This window comes from Chanos chanos, chromosome 16 (genome assembly GCF_902362185.1).
Source record: "Chanos chanos chromosome 16, fChaCha1.1, whole genome shotgun sequence".
Lineage (NCBI taxonomy): Eukaryota > Metazoa > Chordata > Actinopteri > Gonorynchiformes > Chanidae > Chanos > Chanos chanos.
In genome coordinates, this window is record NC_044510.1 from 7919542 (window position 1) to 7940316 (window position 20775).

Here is a 20775-nt window from a genome sequence, read left to right on the forward strand (position 1 = left end):
GGCATATCTCAACTGTGCAAGAAAAGTCTTTTTTTTTTTTTTCTTTTTTTAGGACTATTCATACAAATGGCCGTCTTCTCCACAAATTTTCAAAACCTCTCCAACTGATAGACACACTGGTTGTTTTTGAAGTGTGCCTTTGTTAGAAGTGATATAAAGTACAAAAAGAGAATGAGAGAGGTACTTAAAAAAGGGGACTCAGTGACAAGTTCACGCATGTCAGCAGCAGATGACACAGGATAGCTCTCAGTACAGTTGACATGGAGCCTAAAGGATGGTTTTCCTTATGTCAGACAACCATTCCCAATTTAGTCCCTTCGTTACTGAGAAAACTGACAGACAAAGATGCTGGTTTCAGATATGTGCATAATTTCACTTTCATTAGATGGACACCATATACAAACGCTCTGCATGTCTGTTTATTAAATAAATATCGGTGAACTCAAACAACAATAATAACTTCCTAGCATAGTGAAATGACCTGAACAGTTATGTGTGCGTGGTTAGTAAGTAAGCTACTGAAACTGATTACACATATCCGTCAACCAGCGCGTATTGTTTGCAGTCAACGTGGTTTCATACCTCCTGGAAAATGAAGGGCTTGTACGTCAAAATATAGACGGCACCATCGTCTGTAAACTGTCAGAATAGGTGATTACGTAATGAGTGGGTGACCCACCTTTGACTGCGATAGCGAGAGTGAAACGAAGCAAAGAGTGTATAGCTATCAAGTACTCGATGCTTGGCTGCAATTGTTTAGTTCCAGACCTTTCAGACTGCAATCGCATAAACTGTGAGCATGGCATTTTCATGTTCAATGTACCCTGGCACCAGTCGCTGTAAAATCTGTTCATAACTGTTTCTCCCCAAGGACAAACAACTGAATCTGCTCTATTATGATAAATTAAGGACTGCACTATACACGAGCTACTACCAACACATTTTGAGCTCGCGCTAATTTTCTGGTAGAACAGTTATCTGTATAGAGAACGCTCTATCGAGCGTCGGGTTGTCTGGACTTACACTAACTAATTGATTTGTTCAGTGTTTTAGCCAAACAACGCGGCCCTAGTGACTCGAGAGGTATTGGCAAGTACGTGGGTGACAGCGGAGGTACACCAGACTAAACTAGGATCTCATACATCCTCAGCTACAGTATATGTCGCGATTCCGAATAAAGAGCTCCGTCTTTTGTGAATGGTTTTGAGCGGCCAGATTAAACAAAGTTGACAGAGGTCCGTGTTGAGGTAGAAGTTTGTTAGTAAGAATGACAGGGATTGGAAACGGGGAATAAAGGAGAAGAGGACCTATGTCAGAGAATTTTCGCCTTTTGTAGTCGCCGATTTTCTCCTGAACGTTACAATTCAGTAAGTGGTGAAAGAGCTTAAGAGAGACCGTAGAAAATAATGATCTGTCACAGTACAGAACTTAGGAGAATTTCAGGCAACAGAGACGGCAGTGATTTACGGCTGAACTGAGAACATTTTATGATGTATTGTTATTCTTCCCATAAGGCCCAAAGCTAAACCATTTATTTCAGTTTATAGGCTAAATTATGTAACACATCAATGGTAGCCTAATTAAATGAACGTTTTTTAGACACAAGAGTAATTTTTGCTACAGTGAGACATTTTCAGTCGCTCTATGTGAGATCTGTGTATTTGTTTTGTGTAGAATAGACAATTAACTTAACTTCATTGATTTTTACTGTCTAGATCTAGAACGGCATATTCAAACATCTTGTACTTGAGTCACACAGCACTGCTGGGGTATTGACTAACAAAAGGAAAATCATTTTGAAATTGATTTTATAGTTTGTTTTTAAATGCTAACTTGGCTCTGGACCTGAGCAAGCTGGCATCAGCTTCTGCAGTAAGAGCTTACTTGTTAATTCTGGGTCTTTAATATGTTCCTTTTTTTCCCCAAAAAGATGGGCTGCCTCTTGTTATCGCGCTCCAGATGTGTCAGCTTTCGGCTTTACCTGCACTGTTATACCATCACCTTTTCAGTCCATTATGACGTGTAGACGAAAGGGCAAGCTGTGCCTTCCAGTTCTGTCATACCCACAGTGACTGCTGAATTTGTATTTTATGAAGGGACGTTTGTTTCTTTGTGCTGTTACTTTGACTAGTTTCTTTTAACACCCCACCCCCGCCCCTTTTTTTAAAGGTGCATTTGGCTGGACTCACTCAACCGGTGTAAGTCTGGACTGTTTCGAGTACTGATGGTCAGTGTCGAAAAGGGTAGAGATATTTGTACAATTATGCTTCCTTTGCATTTTTTTTTAAAGATCTGGGTTATACATTTGTCACTGGTTTAGACTGGTTCTGTAAGGGCAATAGAGGAAACTCAGGACACACAGAAACTTCATACACCCGAAAAAATAAAAGCACTCTGACAGGTCAGACATCATGTGACGAATGTCTGATACTCGATTTCCGTCAACACGGCACTTTCGTTCGGTGTGCTACGATAAGCAACAGCAGCAAAGGGAAGTAAACAGGATACGTTTGTAGCAAACTTTTATCTTCGCAAAATAAAAGTGTTTGTGTTTATTGGTCTATGAAAAAAGTTACAGTAAGTGGAAAAATGTTTTATACGAATGTAATGAACAAGTGAAGCTGCATGTTTTCTTAATATCTGAGGCTAGAAACAACAACAAAAAATCTGATCACAAGGGATAGTGTATAACTACACGTGTTGTACATTTGAATAATTATTTTAGGCACTTCTCAAACATAATGGCGAAACAGGAATAGTAGCATGGTCTCTGGAATGTTGTGCCAAAAGTAAAAAGTGCCAAATTTAAAAGAAAGCCATAAATACAAAAAAGTACAAAGAAAGTAATGTCGTCTCCCATTTCATTTGCTGTGATTTTTTGGAATTATCAAACAGTAATATTCACCATATGTAACTCATTCAGGAATGCACTCAGTACCACTGGAGTTTACATATACAAATGCTCTGAAGTGCATTTGAGGTCATTATGGTATTTATGATATAATTTTGGCATGGATCAATACAGTAACTAGTCAGTATACAGTTACCAGTATACAATAACTATATAATTATTCATATATTATTAAAGAACACTCTGGTAACTTTCTTTGAGTTCAATAGTGAACAAGTTCTTGTGGGGCAAAACGTATGTATTCCTTCACACGACAACCGAGCGAAGACTTTTATTTAGAAATTCTTTTTATTCATCGGCCATCTTAGAGATGTATTAATGTTGCGTAGTTCACAGAGCTCATCACTTCGCATGGAAGACACAGAGCAAATTTCAACAGAGTTATGCATTGACGTTTGACTTTGGCTGTCCGACGAGGTGTGCCGCAAATACATAAGGTTACACCCGAAGGAAGTAGACCTAACAGTCAAAACATTTGTCTGTCCGTTAGTAGGCTAAATATGGTTAAAACTGAGGAGCTGTCCGAGGATCGCAGGCAAATGATTATTGACCTACACAAATCAGGCAATGGCTACAAAAAAATCCAGAAAAAGCTACGTGTGCCGATTTCTACAATAAAATCAATTATTAAGAAATTTAAGGCCACTGGAACAGTAGCTAACCTGCCACGGAAAGGACGCAAATCTTCTTTACCGCCTGTTGCTGTGGCACAAGTAGTCCAGGAGGTAAATGCATACCCAAGAGTAACTGTTGAAGAACTTCAAAACAAATTAGCTTCTTTAGGTCATAAAGTGTCAACAGCTACCGTGCGACGTTACCTACGGAAAAATGGTGTTTATCACTGTGCTTCGAGGCGAAAGCTTGTTCATAGTACTGTAAAGGTGCCAGTTATGGAGACTGATGCGTGTAACGGGCATATGATTGAGGGTTGTCAGTCTGAGGTCTCCATATGTAAACAGAGGGACACTAGCAGCGAGGTCAATTCAGTACCATGTAAAACAGAGGATGAAACTCCCCATGAGAGCTTTGCCGATGCTTACGCCAAGTATCATATCGAGAGTCTCCAGAACATGACCAAACAAAAGCTTGTGGAAGAATACCTGGAGCTGGAACGGTGTATGGCCCGCTTAGAAGAGGAAAACATCCGGCTACGACATGTCGTGGAGTGCATGGGAATAGACCCCAACGGCCCACTGTCAGTATCAGACTCCAAATGGCACGTTCACCAGGAAACTGCGTCCACGATATAGAGCAAGGATTGCAGACGCAAAACATGCGAATCCTTGAGCCAATGAAATGCAAATGCGAATGCAATATGAACGAGTTAGCAGTTACATCGATTTGACCCCTGATAACGATTCCTACCCTTTTCCAAGATGAAAGACAATTTAAATTTATGAGTTCTGATAGTAAAAACTGAAGTGAGTTATTTTTGGACAGAACACTACTCTTGACTGGTCATAACTCCCTTACCACTCTGTCCTCCAACATACAATGTCAGTTATAGGTACATATACCTGTAGACCTATTCCAATTGCTGTAAATGCATGAGCTGTGTATTTGATTAAAAATCTGAGGTTCTCTCATATGCGTTGTACATTGACAGCATAGTAACAGTTCTTGAGATAAACTATTCATGTTGACAGTATCAAATGTTAATTCATTTAAATACATTTTTACAGCTCCTCATCTTCTCTCCCAGTGGTTTACCAGGTTCCTTAGGATGTAGAGAGTGCATAAGAAGGACAGACTCTTCCCTGTATTCATATTAGCTCAGCTCATAGACAACACTAAACCAGAGAGACAGCATGTAGTTTTCTGCATCCAGTAATAATAATCTTTAGTCTCCGTGAACCTGACTCAGATGTTGACACTGTTGTGAATTTAACTACTAACGGCCGTTACAGTCTGTTTCCCTGTCCTGTCGTGTTATCATTGTGTTGTTAAAAAGACATGGATGTTACTGAATTGTATCCGTCATGCATACTCAGCACCTTGTCTTATACACTTTGTAAGTATTTCTGTTCAGTTTTCCTGGCATTAAGACTGGTAACATCATAAATGCTTTTATTGACAACCTTCTCCAGTATTGGCATGACTTATGTTTCATTAATGTTTGACATCAGATTGATGTTTACATGTTATAAATGAGTTCATGTTTTTTTAATTCACATATTTAACTCATTTCACTAAAATGAACTAAATTTCACTCATTTGAATATTCAGAGATCAGGATGGACTGATTGGCTATTAGAGGAGATGGGTGTGGTGGATCTCTTTCATGACTGGACGGAAGAGAAAGGTGGGAGGGTCACCAATATTGCACAGCTTATTTTACAGCCATAAACTGTAATCTTTGAGAGACTCCTGGTGATATGATAATGTGAGGAGAGAATGATAAAAATTTGCCAACAGCATGTCGGATATGACCGTGTTAGCTTTGCCTTGGCTTGTTCTGCCAAATGTCAGCATTCACTTTATTGTCCAATCAAAGTGCAATATGTACTCTTAAGGTTGTAAAAAGGGCACAGCCAGGCATTCCCATGGCGACAAAAAATACTGCAGAGAATCAGTGTGTAAATAGGAGAGTTTAAGATATGAAGGTATAGTCTTGTGCTATACCTTTATTTGAGCACACAGTCAGATAGTTACATCTCTTGTATTGTGGTGGCAGTATTTGAATTGGAACAGACCACACTTGCTTTAGTGTTAAGGGGAACAAAAAAAAGGACGCGTGTTTCAGGACTTATTTGAAGGATTTATTGTTGATTTTTCTAGGACAAGCTCAACTCGAAACCTCGCCAGACAATGGGAAGTCGTAGTTTTAAGGGGGGGGGGGGGGGAGCCTGTCGTTAGGTTCAGCTTCCTCACAATGGGCGTTTAGCGTGTTTCACAAGCGTTTTCGTAAAGAGGGTGAGTTATGTTTAGTCGTCGTGTTCTGGTTTGTCGAATATGTCATCATGATGCGTCAACTGGCTTTTTTTTTTCTTCCCCCAAAAACTATGGTTACTGCCAACTTTGAAAAAAAAAAAAATCAGTTTAAGCAATTAGGGGTTTTTTTTTTTTTTTTTTTTAAATGTTTATTCAGTTGTTACATCAGATATATACCAAATATTACATCTGTTTATTATTTTTGAGATATTTCTTATTCTGAGTAACGACCTTGGTCATTATTTGCTTTGTCTTGCCTATATTCATTCATTCTTCCGAATCCACCTACCGTTAGGTAGGAATTATTGAATTATTGTTTGCAGCTGTCGATAATACCCAAGTAATACATTCTTTACATATTTGAATCACTGGCTCTGTATCCAAAACAGGCAAATAACTCTATGTTCCTATCACGTCCTCTGCAGCTGCACCTGTGACTAGTCTGCCTCTCTCCTCATCTCCAAAGTCCTAACCACCTGTTCCCGATTACCTGCTCATCGCTCGTCCAAGCAAAACACTATAAATAGACTGATCTGTCCTGTTACTGCTGCAAAGTCAAGCAGTTTGCTTTACTCAGCCTTTTCAGTAATTCTTCTATCCTGTTCATTTCCTGTGTGTGAGAGACCTGTTTTTTTTTTTTTTTTTTTTTTTTTATTATTCCTTTAAGTCCCGCATTGTATTCTCTGTGTGCCTTCGGAAAGTAATGTCCTCCTGCATCTCCATCCATATGTGCCGGCGTCTCTGGAGTCCTTAGTGTGACCAAAACCTTTGACTCTCCAAGACGATGTAACTGGATTTGTAAAAAAAAAAAAAAAGAACAAAAACAAAAAAACTAGCCTGTCACTTGAACCCTTTCGAATCACGCTGCTTTCAAGTATTTAAATGATTGACCCTGTACTGAGAACAGGTAATTAAGTGTCTGCAAATAAACTCCTGTTATCTGTTCCAAAGGATACAGCTGTGTATACAAACTGCCTGACAATTTACAATCCCTCATCTACACATTTACAGATATTCTATAAACTATGTTGTCACCTGTTTTGTCTGTGAAGATATGAAGGGGGGTGGAGGGGGTAAGAGTGGTTGAAAGGAATGAAGACACTGAAATGGTATAAATGCTAAGCTTTGAGGCTCTGAAAATGTTCACTCTGGTGCCACACTGCCACACAAAGAAACACCATGTGCTGTAAAACAAAACAATAGCGTAAACACTTGTCATGTGACTGTTGAGTGGTTTATCAAACCAGGCAACTAAAATTTATGACTTTGTCACTGCCTACTAAAAATGAACTCTGGTATCCCATTGCCACTCCTGTATGCCCTCTTCTCTACTAAACCAGGTGAGGATTTTTTTTTTTTTTTTTTTTTTGTGGGGAATGGTCCTATCCTGTGTATTGATGTTTTTTTAAAACATTTCCTTAAAACATTTCGAGCATAGGAATTATTCTCTTGCCACTTTGTGAAGATGCCAAAAGGGAAAAACAGAATGTGAGGCAGTGCTCATCTCCATGCAAATCCATACGCAGTAATGTCTTTATTATGCAAAACATTATATACTTTGTAGAATATATTACAAAGACCTTAACAACAAAGAGTGTATGACCCCATTTGGATATGAACCTTCACGCACTGTGTGGGCAGACGGTTGCTCCAACGGATTTCTGCCGATATGTTACAGTATCCTGCCCCTGGCGGTTTGAGCAAAATATTTGGTGCATTGCACACACACACACACACACACACACACACACACACACGCGGGCGCGCGCGCTCACACACACGATGGAAGTTACTGTGATTAAATTTTTGCATTAAAAATTGTGGATGTCGGATTAGCGCTCTGTCAGTCGAGAAGAGATCATATTTCAATACGTCATTTTGAAAGGAGAGTTAATGTAATAAAACTGACTCACCGAATGCTCAATAAAGCAAGTCTGCAATAAATACGATTATGCCTTAAAACGAGACAGATAAGAGACATCTAACGTGAATCTGACGAATGCTGAATAGATAAATGAATCGCTGACAAATTGATCTCCATGAATCAGGCTATGGCTACAAAGATCCAGAAAATGCCAGTTTAAATATACCAGTTTCCACAATAGGAAATATCATGGAGAAACTGAATATCAGTGGAACAGTAGCAGAAAGGTCAGAAAAGGTCACAAAAGGGCACAAGGGTCGAAATGTAGCCTTTTCGCAAAGTGATTGGAAGTGTTTCAGGCGATAATGCGTACCTACTGTTGAAGGACTAACAAACACGCCTACTCTGGTGTCGACAATTACCGTTCGAAACTGTTGAAAAGTGGAAATTGTACGCGTGATTCGTAGAGGAAACCCATTCATTTGTTAAGACAAATGAACGAGCGACACTCGTTCTTGTTAAGACACAAGTCGTAAACACCACTGCGTGTAAGAGGAAGTTGATGGGCGATTGTCGTCAGCCAAACTCCGAAAAACAATGACGCGGATGCCATCATTTAAGATGGCATTACGTTATCACGCAACGAATTTGGGGAAGCTTCGCACCAGCGCTTTCTGATCCCTATGCCAGGTACCATATCGAAATGTCTCCAGAAGTGTGAATGAAATGTAGCCTAAATGACATTAACGTGTAAATGTTAAGTTTTACAAGCTATTTAGACCGCTCTCCGCGCGGCATTCGCGGTGATATTCCAAAGTACTGCGAAACCATTTGTCCATTTTTAATAATAGTGCGCCGTGTGTCAGCCAGTTCCACAGGAAATATGCATGAGGAAGGAAGAAGGCATTGAGCTAGATATGACAAAAAATTGTAGAGGCTAATGTTCCAAAGTCAGTGAAGAAATTGATGCTGATTTGAAACTCAAAATCAGCACTGAAACATACAGAAAATAAAGCAATTATTAGAAATTATTGTCCATGATCTTGAATGTTTTTGAACATCTGTGGGAAGATCTCAAACATGCAATACTTCGATAGAGAGTAAAGAACACTCAAAAATACTCATGAACTAGAGGAAAATTTTCTGAAGCAACGATAGAAAACACCTAGATGGTCACACTTTTGTAACTGTCAATCTGCCAAAGGAGGTGTTTCTAAGTGCAGGGGACCACATTCTCTTTTTTCTGTTATTTTGAATCTGTAAAAGTGCAAACAATTATGCATGAATATTTGGAGAAAAAATGTCATGTCCAAGTCTATTCCAGGTGGAAGTAAGTTGAACTTCTGTTAGAGATTTACTGAAACAAACAAGTAAACCAGGAGGGTCCAAAGTTTTGCTAAAAACTATAAATATAAACAAAGTGCTTACCTGCTGCAATAAAATCTTGAAATGATCCAAAAATAATAACAATTCTCATTTAGCACCAATTTTAGCATTTTAACATTGCCAAGGCATTCCCATGGCAACGGGTCCATATGCTGATTGGCTATGAGTTTCCAGATACCTTTTTGGATTGGAGAGGAGAGGGATGGAAGGAGGGGCATAGGCATTTTTTTTTCATCGTAAGTCACACCAACAAACAAAAGCTCAGAAATAAGGAATTTATTATTATTATTATTTTTATTATTATAGCACGTGACAGACTGTTGAAGAGAAACTGTTCGCGGGTTAGAGTTCTTCTTTTTGCACTGAGGTGAATGATTTTCTGCATAGTAATTGTGAGTCACAGGGAAAGGCAATTTCTGAGGAAAACCAAGAACAGTCTAGTGGAGTTTAGTTCCTTTTTGTTTTGCTTAAAACAAGTGCACCCCGAGAATTCAAAATCAAAATAAAGGTAATTACTATATCCATACAAAATATATATATATAATATATATAATATATACTGTATATAAAACAAACAAAACAACATTGAGAAATATTTCAAGTAGCATGTTGAAAGAAATGACAGTGTACCTAAGTACACTTTTGTAAACCATATAAAAACTAAATAAAGAAAAAAAGTAAAAACAAATATGATAATATTATATATGTATATTTACAAGGTTAACTTAGCAAGGCTTTGTACAAATGTTACAAAATAATTCACACTGACTGATACACACTCAACCACGTATTGTTTTTTACACACAGGAAACTTCAGGCACACACAGACGTGACAGACAAGAGAATTATTTAACAGATGAACAGCACAAACGTGTTATGTTTGTTTGTATGTGTGTGTGTGTGTGTGTGTGTGTGTGTGTGTGTGTAGATGAGAAAGCACACTACTGCTTTTGTGGTTCATCACTGTAATGTAACAGGGAGAAACCGGAAGGGTTAAATTAGGTATAAAGGTGAAAAAATGTTAAAAGTCTTGTCTTGTTTTTTGCTTTAAAACTTGTTCCTGTTCTAACACTGTGTGTGTAATACTGTATCAGCGAAGCAGCTCAAATTAATGTGTGTGTGGGTCTGTGTTTAACTCCAGGTCTGTATGTGTGACTCTTGGCTTGTTGTTTGACAGATCCTGATGCTGTAACACTATTTTTTTTTTTTTAATCGTTTTTGTAGGAACCAAAATGGCGGGCCAGTTTCTGTCTGTCATGAGGTTTTTGTTTGGCACATCCCTTCTCTGGGCACAGTGAGAGCACAACTACTTCCTGTGTTAGTATGGTAAGAAGGAAGGGACAGAAAGCACCGGAGCACTCGGTGACCACGGTGGTAAGAGAGCGGCAAGTCTTGGCAGTAACACAAAACGTTGAAGGGATGGCCTATTTGCCTCTAGGCAATGCTTTATAAATAAAAGTTCTTAAAAAACAAAAAAACTGAAGGAGAAACATAAGGATAAAAGAGAAGCTTTGGCAACATTAAAGGGCCCCTTGCCATGCAAGCAGAGCAGATCTGAATCATTAGAGGGATGGTGAAGAGACTGCACTATGAACTCTGATCCTGGATCAGTTCGCGACCACACCAGCTGTGGCTTTCTACAGACATACAGTCCTCAGTCCGCTGATCTGAGATCAGCTTCAAAATCACGCCTTTATACAAAATATTAACAGACACACAAAGCCAGAGTCTCAAGTCAAAGATCAGATGTCAAATATTGTTGGAAATGGGAGGTAGGAGGAGTCAAACATGCAGGCGGGGCTTTTGCCTCTGAGCCCAAGGGTGTGGACTGTCTGGAGTCATGCCCAATGACTGGGCGGTGCAGCCCTACAGGTTTAGGAGGTGGCGTTGGCGGTTTATTGTTATTATTGTTATTGTTTTTGTTGTTTACAGTGACCGCGGTGAGGCAGGGCGTCCTGTCTGAGGTATCGGTGGGTGAAACCACCACGGTGTGTCTCCTCCACGCTCGTCTCTTCCGGCGAGTTTCCGGCGAAAGGGGTTTCCTCATTCCCACGCTCCGCAGGTCGTCTGCAGACCCCAGAAGACGTGCGCACACCTGCTCCGCCAGCGAGCTCTTTCCTAGCCCCGCCCTCATCACAGACCCCGCCCCTTTCCCTGCCCCCGAAAGAGCGAATGAGGCAGCGTGGTCGGGATTTCGACCTGCTGGGGGCTGGTGGGGGTGTAGCAGGTTTTCCTGACTGCTGCTTGATGAAAGTTCTAGAGGTTTGGTTCTTGAAGAGGGGGATGGGGAGGGAGAAGGAGAGAAGTCTTGGAGTCTGTGCCCCTTTGATCCTGACCTTGGCCTCACCCCAGACTCCTTCTGGTTCTCCGTGGCGGTTTTGGCGGTGGGGGCACTGGAGGTGAGTTCCAGGAGGTCCAGCGAACGCTGTTTGGTCTTTTCGCCTTTCAGCCGTCTTCGAGCTAGAGTGTCGCACTGGATAAGGCGACGTGAGTTGAAAGAGGGGCGTGAATGGAGGCGCTGGGAGGCGGAGGATGAAAAGGAAGAGGAAGATGGGGTGGAGGAACGTGCTCCTCCCTCGCTCCCTCTGTCCGTAGATTCAGGGGTAGGGAGGTCGGCGTTAGGGTCTGGCGATACAGGAGCTACTCCAGGTTTGGTGTCCGGAGTTTGAGTCGAGGACTTGTAGTGTGTGTAGAGAAAGCTACGAGGAGCTGCAGGCCCTGGAGATGTGTTGGTCGGAGGTGGAGGTGGTGGTGTGTGTTTTTTCTCAGGGCGTTCCTGGGTTAGTGAACGCGAGGCGAAGCCGCTTTCGTTGTCCGTCTCGCTGACTAATTCGCTCCGTTCGTCGTCGGCGTCTTCGCCACGCCCCTCTGAGGCCAGGCTGCGCCCCAGTGTGGAGAGGGTGGAGTAACCAGAGACGATGGAGCGTGCGTCCTCCCCTTGCCAACCGCGACCTTTCACCTCCGAGCTCTGCTCCTCTTCCTCACTCAACAGTATCTCCGCTGGAACAACTTCTTTCACTATCAAAGGTTCGCTAGTAACTCCCTCTTCTTCTTTCTGCTCGTTTTCCCTCTCTGACACAACGTCCTCCTCTTCTTCCTCCTCCTCTTCATCCTCCTCATCCTCATCCTCCTCTCCCTCTGCACGGGGAGCAGTATCTCCCCCGCCTAGCTCCACCTCTTGCCTCTCCTCCCCTTGAAGGCCGGTTTTCATTGGTTCGTGCTCTGAGTCGTCGTCAGTACTGCTACCCAATAAGCGGGCTTGCGGCGGCCGTTTCCTACGGTTACGCGTCACGGCCGACATAATTGAGAGCGTCAGGAAATCCTTGGCAGAGATATCACGTTTTGAACCCCATGACGCCTGAAAACACAAGCAAACAAACAAAAACATATAAGACCAAAGAGGCAGGAGAGATTTATCGCACTTAACAGATATGTTTGTTCAGAGATGCTACATGGTTCATCAAGTTTCAAAATATGTAATGAGTGGGTTTATGGTTGAATGATCTTCTTCCATGCATTAAGCCACAGAACAGAATATGGTAGTAACACTAGCACTAGCATAATTCTCCTCACAAGTAACCTAAATTAGAAGTGGGGTTGAGTATCGTTTGAATTTTATTGATTCCAATTCCGATTCTGCTAATCAGTTCTGCTTATCAATTCCAGTTCTGCTTATTGATTCCCCGTTTTGATTCCAAAATGGTAAAAAAAAAGAGATCAAATGTTTAGATAACAAAATGTCTGTATTTTGTTAAGCATTAACTGAACATTCACAAAGTAAATATTATTTACTATTTACTAGTATTTACTAAATACATACAATAAAAATGCATGATCCACAGACATGTGAATTAAAAAAAAATATTAAAAAATAGAAAATGATCAATCTAGACAATCTAGAGCAGTTAACTGAACTAACTGCTAGTTGTTTTGGAGAGAGTATTTTAGTGTTCTGGTGACAATCACATGCATCTTTATTTGTCCTATATTTTACTAGTGAAGGACATCACACCACAAATAAACACCTCATCCAGAGGTAATTTTAACCATCAAAACAAGCAAATGTAAAAGGGATTATACTCTTGAAGTGCAACCGGACTTGCAGCTAATTAGCTTCCCATATGAACTGCACTTGGCCTTGCCGTTGTTTTCTTTTCTAAAGTGAAGCCACACTTTTGACCGTTTACCGTGGTCCATCTTTCATACTGTTGTGACGTTAGCCATGCATGCTAGCTTGTATCTAAACAAATGGACACACTATTGCGTTGACGCGTGACGTGGTCACGTAGACAGGTCCTGGCAAATAGCTACGTACGTCCTTGCAGATACAGTATATAGCCTTTGTTCGCAAAAATAAAGGGTTATCACGTTTAGGAACCGATAAGCAGAACTGAAATTGTTTTTAAAGGGACCCGGTACTTGGCATTTTGGATTCAGTTCTAATTTGGAACTGAGTTTTGGTTCCCAACCCTAATTAGAAGTCAACCTTGTGTGACAAAGAAGATGCTTTTGAAACGGACAAATGTTGCGCACCTTATAAGATTTAAGCGCTGACTTTAAAAATACAAAAGTTTTCCCTACAGTGGCCTGAGATTTGAAATTACCTTGGATTTTGCAGAATCACTGTTGGTTGAGTCTGTAAAGGTAAGGATAAAAGAAAAGATGGAGAGAAACAGAGAGAGAAAGAGAGAGAGAGAAAGAAGTAGAGAAAGAGTGTTAATCATGAAACTGTGGTAATTTGTGATAAGAGCTTCAGGAATGAAAGGCACATTAGAGAAACTATTAAGAGCCATCAGTCATTTCCAATAACACGACTGGCTCCTGACAATGTCAAATAAATCTATATTCTTTTTGGATAATTTTTTTGGTAAATAAACTTCTATCAGTGAAAATCAATAAACTCTTTAATTTCGATGCCTTTCATTTACCCTGAAGCCCTCCCCCATTAAAGAGAGAGGCGGTTCACAAAAGGCCAAGATCACACAAGATGAGCACCACAAAATGATTAGCCGATAATTCTTATTAAGTCAGAATTCTGCTCCAGTGTGAACGAGGTTTTAAAAGAGTGAAGCAAAAAGGGACACACTTCTGTTCCAGTGTGAACAAGGTCATAAGGGATGGAGGACCTTGAGCAACACACTGTAACATTAAGGCATGACATCACTTGCTGATGACATCATAACACAAACTGATGACATCGACCCGGTTGAGGGAAGCCATTGGAAGAGTGGAAAAGGGACAGGGATATACATATTTTTTTTAACAAGGTATAGACCAGAGGAATCACGTATTTAAAACATACAAGGACAGGACACACAAAACCTCTACAGGAGGCTTTTTTCACTCTGGCGTGTGACCCGCTCTTACAGTTTTAAAGAGGGAGGGACAGAGATATTGATTGACAAGGAGGATGGCTATAAAATCACACACATGTCATTCATACAGCCCTGTATGTGTACACACACACACACACACACACACACACACAGGGTAAGGCAGGGGAAAACCCATCCTACCGCAGTGGTTGCTCCACAGGCTCAGCTAAGAGAGAGAGATGCAGAAACGTACAGAAAAACAATGATAGATGAGTATAAAAAAAGGGGAAAAAAGAAGGAAAGAACATATCAAAGCACGCTAAGAAACCTAATCAGAAAAAAAGAGAAAAGCATTCAACATGCGAGAAGTCTGAAACTGAACATTTTCTCCTCTAGAACTACAAAGAACTACACAGTGGTTCAAACGCAGCATACAGCCGTTCTGCTTGGGGAACTGTCAGATATCCAAAAACTGACCGTAGTTTATCCTTGTGGGCTCCCAGTCATTAGTTACAAGAATTTTATGTTAGCCTCTAAATTTGAGCAAGTTCTTTTGGCTGTTAGTGCGCTAACACATGCTACAGCTTGCTTGCTATTATAGGCTGCTAGCGGCCTGCCCCAAGCTCCGATTGGCCCATGCTGACAGTAGAGTGGAAAGGGGCGGAGCTCTCACCTGAGGCCTCGCCCATCTGGCCCGTCCGTCCAATGTTGGAGAGCAGGTGGTCTATGTTGGGAGCAGGCTGCAGGTCTTCTGTATCTACTGGTGTCTGAGGAAAGTGAGAGAGAAAGACAACAATTTAAGACAGAGTGACCCCTCCACACAAACCATGGTCACAGGTTAATCAAATCAAACAAACAATTTCCTCCGCTTTTTTTGTGAAACTTGGATACAATGAGCTAAGGTGTTTGAGATTGCTGTCTGCATCAAAGAAGAGTAACATGTTGGACATGAACTTACCTTCTCATCCTTATCGTTCTCTTCACTAAAGAACCAGTCATGCTGCAAAAAAGAGAGAGCCAAACAGAGAGAGAGAGAGAGAGAGTGAGTGTCTTAGTTCATCTGGGTAAGAGTATAAATTGTACAGTTAGTTCCTAGTGACTTTTGGTAGCAGGACTCACATGTTGGATAAGTGTCTCCACAATCTTGTAGCGGTCGGGCATGTGTGTGACCATGTCTGTCATGTTGTCTTCAGACGTCCGAACCAGAGTGGGTCCAAACACTAAGGCTAAGTTACGGGGCTCCATCTATACACACGCACACACACACACACAGACACACACACAGAGAGAGAGAGAGAGAGAGAGAGAGAGAGAGAGAGAATATTATGACACAGCTCAAAGTGTAAACTGTTATCTGATCCATGATAAACAACTTTGCCAACCTCTCTACATCTATATCTGTATCTATATCCATATCTGTATTTCCATGGTGACAAATATGCAAGAAATAGTCTGCTACAGTTGGTGGGAAATCATCAAGCACAAGTGCTCTTGTGATCTAATCCTGGCGCAAATCTCGTAAAAGAGCCAAACTCCTCAAAGCACTGGTTCAAATGCTCTGTTTCATTTATTAACACTTAAAATCACTGGACACAATAATGTTCTGTATCCCCCTTTACACACAGCAGGCCCGTGAAAGATCTGAGCTCACACTAGACTAAAACTAACCAAGAACGTCCAATGAGAAGACGAGATCTCACCTTGTTCTTCTCTGAATGGTCAGCTACAGTCTTCAGGTGACCAATAAGAAACTTCAGTGTGTGGAAGTAATGATCTGGAAGGTCATGGATCTAGAAAGACAGATAGAAAGAGAGAGAAAGGGGGAAAGAGAGAGAGGGAGAAAGATGAGTGAGAGAAAGAGATGTGACAATGTGTGGGATGGTTTGGGGAAAAGGTATATTAGGCCGGGAGAACGTGGAGAGAAGATCCTACCAGTTTCTTTATGGTCTTGAGTCTGTCACTGGGGTTCTCCATACGGTTGGCCTCTATGAAGTCATTGTATTTGTCTATGAGAGAGACAGGGAGACAAAAGAGAGAAAGGCTAAGCTTCTGATTGGCTGGGACAAGCACCATGGCAACCAGCAAAAACTGACCTGTCCATAGCCTTGTCTCTTACTCAGGTTATAGAGGTCATTACAGAAACCAGACCGATTGAAAAATGCCCAAAACCTTTGTTACCATCCTTCTTTCAAATTTTCATATGTATGCCCATGTTTTTTGCCGCGTGTTCATGGCTGTAACAAAACTACAATGACTACGATGACCAATGCCATGTCAAAATCCATGTGACCTCATTCCTGGTGCAGTTACAGGATTCAATACTGCTCCAGTCCTAAAATACTGCAGAGACACGCGTCAAACTTCCCTCAAAAGCCCTATGACCTGGATGGCGTCAGTGAGCTCGTAGATTCGGGTCTGTGGGGCCTGATACTCACCGTCAGTGAACAGAGGCTCGGGCAGCTTCCGGAAGAAAGACTTGAGTAGACTACTGACCACATTCAGGTCCTGCCACTTCTGCATCACAAGGGTAAAGAGAAAGGACAGGGTTATACTCTTATAACACATTTTTACAGACTTCTTTACAAGATGTTGTAAATATCAGTTACAGAGTAAACACTCAGGCCTTGTGGACAGGGTAGTACAAGATTGTGTTTGCTTCAAAGGTTTGCGTGTGTGTGTGTCTCTCTCACCTCCTCGGCCGTGTTAATGTCACTGCCCTTGTTGAGCTGGTCCTGTAGACTGGAAACCACAGCATTGTTCCCAGGCACTCTGTAAATACCAGTATACTCCAGTCCCATGTCCTCCACCAAACCACAGCAGATCTCCACAATCAGAGGTATGAACTGTCACACACACACACAGACACACGCACAGACTACAGTGAGTCGTGGACCAATACAGCTACACACACAGTCTAGAGCACCATATTCAGCAGGAGTCACAGACAGTGTTGAACTTCTCTGACTCTCCACATGTGAGTCAATGTGTGAGACAGACAGAAAGACAAAGAGAAAGAGAGGAAGACAGACAGAGAGAAAGACAGAGAAACAGTGCCACTTTAAATGGAATTAATAAACAGACTAATGTGTTCCATCACTCAATAAAGGTCAAAGACAGGCCAACGATTAATATGGGCTTTCAGTGGGTGAAAGTTCACTGCGGTGATCTGTTTAAAAACAAATCTATAAACTTGGCCAATGACTGTGAGTGCACTTGAACTATAGTAAACAGATCTTCTCTCTCTCAGCCTCACACACACACACACACACACACACACACACACACACACACATAAACATGCGCACATACATTTTAATTCTATTAAATTCTAAGTCACTGAAGGTAAAGTTGACCTCTGACCTTGTTATTGGCAGCAGGCTGGCAGTCCTCTAGCCGCACCCCAAATGCTTTAGGCCCCGCCTTTTTTGTCTTCTTCATGATGTTTATGCCCCATGGAGACTTTGGAGGGCTGCTCTCCTCTGAGAAGGAAACAGAGAGAGGGGGAGAGAGAGAGAGAGAGAGAGAGAGAGAGAGAGAGTAAATGGATGGTATGAGACAGAAGAACAAATGGGCAGAGAGAGGAGTGAAAAGATAAAATGGGAAATGGGATCATGCAAACACACACACACACACACACACACACCTTTGGAATCTGGTTTGGGAGAATGTGGAGGTCCACCGCTGTTGTCGTTTTTAGCCAATAGGAAAGGCGGTTTCATGCGTGGCAGTCTGGGAGATGAATCTGGCTTGTTCCCTGTTGGACTAAAAGAAGCAACAGAGAGACAGAGAATGAACACACAAACCTTTACACATACTGAACACATTCATGTCAAACACCTGCATCATATTTTATGTATATTCTTCCACACATACTGCTTAAGCAACAGAAACATCAGACACAGTCTCTATGGATTCTATGGATACTCACTGCTCACTTTATATTAATAGAAAGTGCTGGCAAATACAATATGAACCTGATACACATACACTGGGAGAACTGATGACAGTACAAATGTTGAGTGACAGTACAAATGTTGAGTGAGTGGCATTATGGGTAATTGATGAAACCTCACCTCTGCTTCCTGTAATCATTCAGTTTCTTACTGATGAGGGCCTGTCGTGAAAAGCTGAACTCCTGTAACACACATACACACACACACACACACAGAGGCATGAAGTACAATGTAGTGTTGATAATAAATCTATAAATCTTCAGTCTTTCTCTTTTGCTGAAATGGAGATTAATAGGCACAAATTTACATCGGAGAGTGTAACTGCTGATCTGAGATCAGTCTTGGTTCTCACTCTTATTATCATTGATAGCAGAGTAAGAGACTGATTACTGTTCCTCGATCACTCATAATTGTTTGTATCAAAGCACACGAACTCTCTCTCTCTCTCTCTCTCTCTCTCTATCTCCCTCTCTCTCTCTCTCTCTCTCTCTCTCTCTCTCTCTTTCTCTCTCTCTTTCTCTCTCTCTCTTTCTCTCTCTCTCTCTCACCTCGTTGTCAGTTTTACTGTTGTCTCTGATGACTTTGATCCAGTCCAGCATGTCCTCCCGGTCCTCGGCCTGAAGCAGGTACTCACAGAAGTCCTGTGTGGTCAGGCGCAGGGCATGCTTTCGTTTCGTTTCGCTGTACGCTATGTCAACCAAACAGCCCCGGATGCTGATTGGCTGCTCGTCTTCTGCCCCGCCTCCCAGTACGGCGCCCTTGAGGACCGCCTCCCGCTTGTCTTTGTAAAGGAACAGTGAATGGGAGCGCAGCACAGAGTAGACACGCCTCCAGGGTCTTATGGCGCTTCCCACCTTCTGTGAACAGGGAGAGAGAGAGAGAGAGAGAGAGAGAGAGAGATCACAGAGGAGTTTATGACATGACATCAAACAACTTGAACAACTTGATGAAGATGAGAAACGTTTGACGTTTTGTCGTTTTCTCTCTCTCTCTCTCTCCCCTTCCTGCACGCACCTTGCCCTTCTCGGTGTGGATCTGTTTGTAGTGGAGCCAGCCCTCTCGGCGGACGTCGCTGTAGCTAAAACTGCCCAGTTCAGAGGTCGAATGGCGTTTGGACCGCGCCTCCTCTGCCGCCGCCAGACTCTCCAAAGACTGCCGCAGTGTCAGAGGTCAAAGGTCACACACGCAAAGAAATGTGACATTCACATAAATGCGCACTAACAGAATTAACACGAAGCTCTGATGATGTGAAATAAAAAGTAACTGAAAAAGCAGGCTAGACAAAAGCAATGTCTTTGCATATAGAGCGATGAAATTGTCTTGCACATAAGATAAGACCCTGTCTGAGGTTGAGGAGTGGTCTGTCTGTCGTGAGCTGTGGAGGGTTGGAGTGTGTAACAGTAAGTCACAAGGTTTAACTGAATTGAACTCACCCCATCAGTGAAGAAGCTCTTGACTCTTTTTGGCAACCGCCTATAAAACAAACAAACAAGACACACTCAGACTCAAATAATCTTAAGAATGTGTCTATGTTTGACAACAAAATCTTATCGATCTGTTGAGCAGCTTTCAGCCTGCCTCAGTTCTTATCTTTAACCCCTCCCTCCCCGTTCCCGACCCCGCCTCTTCCACGCCCAGTACTCACGAGAAGGCCCGCCCCTCATCCCTGAAGGTGTTCAGCCCCTCATCGCATGATTTTGAACGCTCAGTGGTGATAGCTAGCAGGTAAGAGGAGCGACGATTGGACTTCAGATTACCTATTCACAGAGAAACAAAGGGAGAGAGAGAGAGAGAGAGAGAGAACAAAAGGGAGAGAGAGAGGGAGAGAGAGAGAGAGAGAGAGAGAGAGAGAGAGAGAACAAAAGGGAGAGAGGGAGACACACAAAGTACAAGCATAACATTAATCGCAAGAGTAATTTGAAAGAGTTAAACACTGAAGAGGTAAAAAGTGAAAGTCAAGAGTTAGACAGACGGAAGAATTTTTTTTTTTTTGAGGTCAGAGAGGTTAAGGTGGAGTAAAGCGGAGGAGACGGGACAGTAGGAGTTATCTGTTAGGGGGGGGCAGTTTGAAGGAGGTGCGGGTAAAGAAGAATAGGTCGGGTGGGGGTGAAGTCAAGTCCTTCCGCTGTTGTCTTGGAGAGTTTGAGGTGCATGCTATGTCAATCCTGCATGTGCATGCGGCAGGTGCGGGAAAAAAAAAAGTTTCTCTGTGTTTTTCTGTGTCAGAAATCGCAAGAGTGACGAGTGAAGGGGTTTGGAGGGGGAGTGGGCATGCTTTGGGGAGGGGGGGGGGGGGGGGGGGGGGGGGTTGATTGCGTGTGTCTGTAACAGTGCAAGCAAACAGCAACATGCGCTTAGCATGTGTGTGTGCGTGTGTGAGAGTGTGTGCGTGTGTGCATGCGTGTTTGTGTCTCT

At 42.1% G+C, this 20775-nt stretch overlaps 1 protein-coding gene across 1 annotated transcript in view; it reads right to left on the minus strand.

The window, feature by feature from the left end:
• Positions 1-10827: 10827 nt before the first annotated feature.
• The window catches only part of arhgap23a (Rho GTPase activating protein 23a), a 34051-nt gene continuing 24103 nt past the window's right edge, over positions 10828-20775 (minus strand). The window contains exons 9-25 of the mRNA XM_030793941.1: positions 20006-20117; positions 19794-19833; positions 19375-19512; positions 18909-19217; positions 18481-18542; positions 18051-18169; positions 17768-17886; positions 17098-17250; positions 16843-16921; positions 16340-16413; positions 16108-16197; positions 15527-15652; positions 15366-15407; positions 15081-15174; positions 13697-13728; positions 11251-12450; positions 10828-11205 (exon numbers count right to left, since the gene is read on the minus strand). Of these exons, the coding sequence (XP_030649801.1) occupies positions 10828-11205; positions 11251-12450; positions 13697-13728; positions 15081-15174; positions 15366-15407; positions 15527-15652; positions 16108-16197; positions 16340-16413; positions 16843-16921; positions 17098-17250; positions 17768-17886; positions 18051-18169; positions 18481-18542; positions 18909-19217; positions 19375-19512; positions 19794-19833; positions 20006-20117 (3167 nt within the window). The remainder of the gene's footprint in view (positions 11206-11250; positions 12451-13696; positions 13729-15080; positions 15175-15365; positions 15408-15526; positions 15653-16107; positions 16198-16339; positions 16414-16842; positions 16922-17097; positions 17251-17767; positions 17887-18050; positions 18170-18480; positions 18543-18908; positions 19218-19374; positions 19513-19793; positions 19834-20005; positions 20118-20775) is intronic.